At 38.0% G+C, this 4,144-nt stretch overlaps 1 protein-coding gene across 1 annotated transcript; it reads right to left on the bottom strand.

Moving 5' to 3' along the window:
• Positions 1-919: 919 nt before the first annotated feature.
• rln1 (relaxin 1) lies at positions 920-3,742 on the bottom strand. Its single transcript, XM_062554660.1, has 2 exons — positions 3,401-3,742; positions 920-1,589 (listed from the first exon to the last, which is right to left on the bottom strand). The coding sequence occupies exons 1-2, from the start codon at positions 3,609-3,611 to the stop codon at positions 1,282-1,284; spliced, it is 519 nt and encodes a 172-aa protein (XP_062410644.1). The 5' UTR covers positions 3,612-3,742; the 3' UTR covers positions 920-1,281.
• Between the last annotated feature and the right edge of the window lie 402 nt (positions 3,743-4,144).

Raw genomic sequence — 4,144 nt, 5'->3', positions numbered from 1 at the left:
TACTGTAGCTAGTACTGTAGTTCGTTATCACCATGTTACAAACAAACTCAAAACAATTAAACTGATCCTAAAAAATAAAGTATGACCACTCGAAGCAATAGAGCTGACCTACATGCATAGCATATTGAGGGCATTTAACTAAGTTCCCATCATGGGCCGAGATGTATTTTTTCTAAAAGAAAATCCCATCCCCTCCCGCTAGCCTCTAGGAACGCAACCGCTAGATGGCGATGAGATTACTTTCCCTCCCTATTTATGAAATGAAACGAGCAATTACGGGTTTTTTTATTAAGGCGAAATAGGGTCTGATATTTTCACAGTTGGTAGATTATTACAGTATGAAGACTGAAAAATATTTTTGGTGGATAAGATCGCTGGAATAGCTGCGTAGTATTTTTTTGAAAAGTCGGTCTATTGGAGCTGCTCTTCGATAGGAAAGCAACCACTTGGGGCGCTGGTTTTCACTTTCCCTCCCTGTGCAATTAATGTCCACACATTCTCTGGTCCACCTTACCTGGTGTATACAGGTCCTGTCTTCCGGGGTGCAGGAGTGCGACAGGAGTGTAGGAGGTGGGACCCATTTAATGGGTTGCGCTTCCGTAATGGAAGCTGTTTTTTTGTATCATTTTCATCATTCTTTTCCATTTATCATCAAAAATGGATCAATTTATCATTTTGTGTGTTTACTCCAGAAATGATTAGGTGAGTGAGTGTGTGTGGGGGGGGGGGGGGGGGGGGGGGGGATGTGTCCTACTAACCACTTAAATCCATGTGGTGTGTTGAGTTTGTGTTATAACCATGTAGGCTATTGTAAATGTACAGAACTTTATTCAAGCCTTTACAATAACACTTAAAACTTCAACAGTTTACAATTGTTTTATTATTTCAACCTTATATTGATACATTATATTCTCTTTAATTCAGGTTTTTGGTTTGCAGTGCATTACAAACATAATGAACAACATAACTTATAACATAACGTAGCATATTTCTAATTCCTCTAACTAACAGTACACTCTCCTTATCATAGGGAAAAATAGAAAAAATGGGTCTCATTTATGAACATAGCAAATGCACACGCATACAGATTATAATTCAGAATAAAACTGGAGTGTCTGCAATGGTTGACAAAAGAGCAGCTTGATTTCCAGTGATGTTTTGAGGTACACATACACTCTTACCCTGGTTATAGGCTACTCTTCCATTGTTGGTTTGCCTACATGCCACTGACTAAGCTCACTCAATCACAACACATCCTTGCCTTCAGTTCTTTTCATATTCTCAGCAAAGGCGTCCAATATCATTTTTTGTACAGCCTTGGTTGCAACATATTCCTGCAAGGCCATGAGAAAAGTTCCTCTTTTTTCTATCAAAGTGTAGCTTGTAGCTGAGTTGCTGTTTATTGGAATCGGCAGCAGTCTGCTCCTGGTCATCAACCCACTTGAGAAACTCAGCCAGAGAGGAGAACAAAGACACAGAGAAAGGAGGCATGGTTTGTTCAGCCATTCTCATCAGATCTGTTGATGGTGGCCTGTTGAGCATCCCAGCTTGTTCTGATGCCACAGTGAGGGAGCCCAGCTGAATAGGATCTGAGGACATGGGTCAAACATATACAGTAAGGACAGCCCAACCCATTGCTCATTTTCTTACAGCAACTATCTTACATCTCCAATATCTAGCCCCAATCATAATATATTGAGGTTACCTTCTTCACAATATTTACTCAATGAACCAAAGCTCTATCAATGTTAAAACTGGGATTGATGTGAATCCCTCACCAAGGATAAAAAATAAAATAAAAAAATCCCTCACCAGGGATGTCACTAAGATTTTTAGGGTTATTATGGTTGTAAGAAAGAGGCTACTGAAAATGAGATTGTTTGCTAGCATAACATGTGAGCCATAGGCCTAAATATTTTGTGAAAATAAATCAGTTTTATTGATAGTATATTCTGATATCTGTCACATTCTTTGAGTCAGCAGTGTTTATCTGTGGCAGTCTTAGCTCACTTTAGCTCAATAAAAAACTAGTATGCTACATAAAGGTCTGACAAATCTTTACCGGCACTGCTAGAACCATGCCAACATGCTAACTGGTGTCTTCCCTTATGAAAAAGAACTGTAACATTTATATTTTGATTTCTAATATGCATGATGATATGATATGCATGATTTTCTGTAATACCACTATAATATTCTATGTGTGTTCCTATAGTCTTATTTTACCTCTGTGTCCCAAAATTCTATATACAGTAGCCTATTCCGATAACATTACTATAATATTTTGTTCCAAGAGGAAAAGATTCCTTCACTGCAGTTATAGCCTGCATTGAAGACGTCTCATCCTGAAAATCAAAATTATTTTTTCGAGAAAGCGTTGGGTAAGTCTTTTCATACTAAATACAATACCTAATAGATTTGTTGATGTAAATATAAGATTAAAAACACTTGGTTAGATTTTATGTTCGTATAGTTTTCCTTCATATGACCATAGCATCAAAATCAATTTGAAGAAAGCCTATACCCAGCTTTGCTTTTTAAAAGTATAGCTTACCTCAACAAGTAGGCTAAGTGCTGCATAGGTTATCATGATATTGGTGGTTTTATAATCAGGGTAAGAGCTGTTTTACACAGCTTAAAAATTAAACCTTAAAATAGATGGGGTTTTTTTTATGGCAACTGGTCAGAAGAAATACAGTATAGGCCTAATACAAATACAGTTTTTGTAATCAGTTGGCCTAATACAGGCTACAGTTAAGTATATCCATACAATAGCATTTGTTAAATTGTTGTTGGGTTTACATAATTTACGTTACATTAAGTTGCATCATCATAATAGAAATGTGATTGGGTGGACAAAAGCTTTTACACAGAAGACAACTGCAATTGTGTGTGGAAATTTTTATATTAGGCTGTTAGTAGCCTAGGCTACTTGGTTTGATCAAGCTCACCTACAGTTAAGTTCAACCAGCTCAGCTATTCTGATAATATGTTTGAAATCATGGAGCACATTTCAAATCACGCCATTTCCTTTACAGTTAGCCTATATGATCATTCTCTGGTTTATTTGACATCAAAATGGTAACATAGCTTAATATAATAAAATGTCATTATGTGGTCCAGTTTTCACAGCAGACTAGACAAAAAACAACAGTGTTGAAACGTAGCCTGGTTTAATATGACAGTTTAAGGATATCTAGTATAGTCAATAATAACAACGAATAGTTTTCCAAGGTAGGCCTAGCCTAAAAACAGAAAATATGTGCAGAAAATATCGAGCTATTTCATAGCATAGGATAGCCTACCTTAATTGTCTAAGCTCTAGCTTTGGCTTTGCTTTGCCTAGACTAAAATGTTACAGTGTAACAGTGTTCCCGTAATTGAAAAAAAAAAAACTTACCACTGTCGCGTCTCAAAATTGAATCTAAATCAAGAGCCCTTTTCCAGCGAGAACCGCCGCAGGTGAAGATTACAGCTCGGATGAACTCTCTGCCGCACAGCTTCACACCATAGTCTTTAGACAACAACACCTTTTTCGAGTTTGAGTTCTGAGCGCTCTCACACACAAGTAGGCACACGCCTATAAAGATCACAGAAAGACGTTTGGACATGTTTCTTGTTTCTGTTTAAATCAAACTTAAAGAAGAGCCTTAAAGAAGAGTCGGTCTGATCTTAACGAGAAGTTGGTCTTTCTTGGTAGGCTACACGAGTTGAACTTAAGGAGCTGCCTAGCTCCGGCTCTTACACCAGATTCAATGTGATGCTTCTTTAAATAGCTGAATGCTAGTTTCGTGACACTGACCAGTTCACGTCACTCCATATTAATCCACCCACCCATTGGCCTCCGGACGGCCATAAATCGTTGAACAAAGAGTAATATCAACTGACCAATGAAAGACACTGTCCCTAATGTAATTGCCCAGACAGCAAAATCAGATATCGGACCGCTGGTGCTGGTGGCGTGCCACTTGTGGTCTGCTGTAGGACCGCAGTCTCTAAATTGAATTAGTTCATTTTGTTTTAGCCTAACTGTTCAACTGCAACTCAAACTCCAGTTTAAAACCGCATTAATCTCCAAACTAGCGACAGGGCAATTGCTCCGAAATGTTTTCAAATTGAGCCTATGAAGTAGGCTATAGCTTAA

Source organism: Sardina pilchardus, chromosome 14 (genome assembly GCF_963854185.1).
Source record: "Sardina pilchardus chromosome 14, fSarPil1.1, whole genome shotgun sequence".
Classification (NCBI taxonomy): domain Eukaryota; kingdom Metazoa; phylum Chordata; class Actinopteri; order Clupeiformes; family Clupeidae; genus Sardina; species Sardina pilchardus.
Note: the sequence above shows the minus strand (reverse complement) of the source record. Positions and strands in the feature narration are given on the sequence as shown.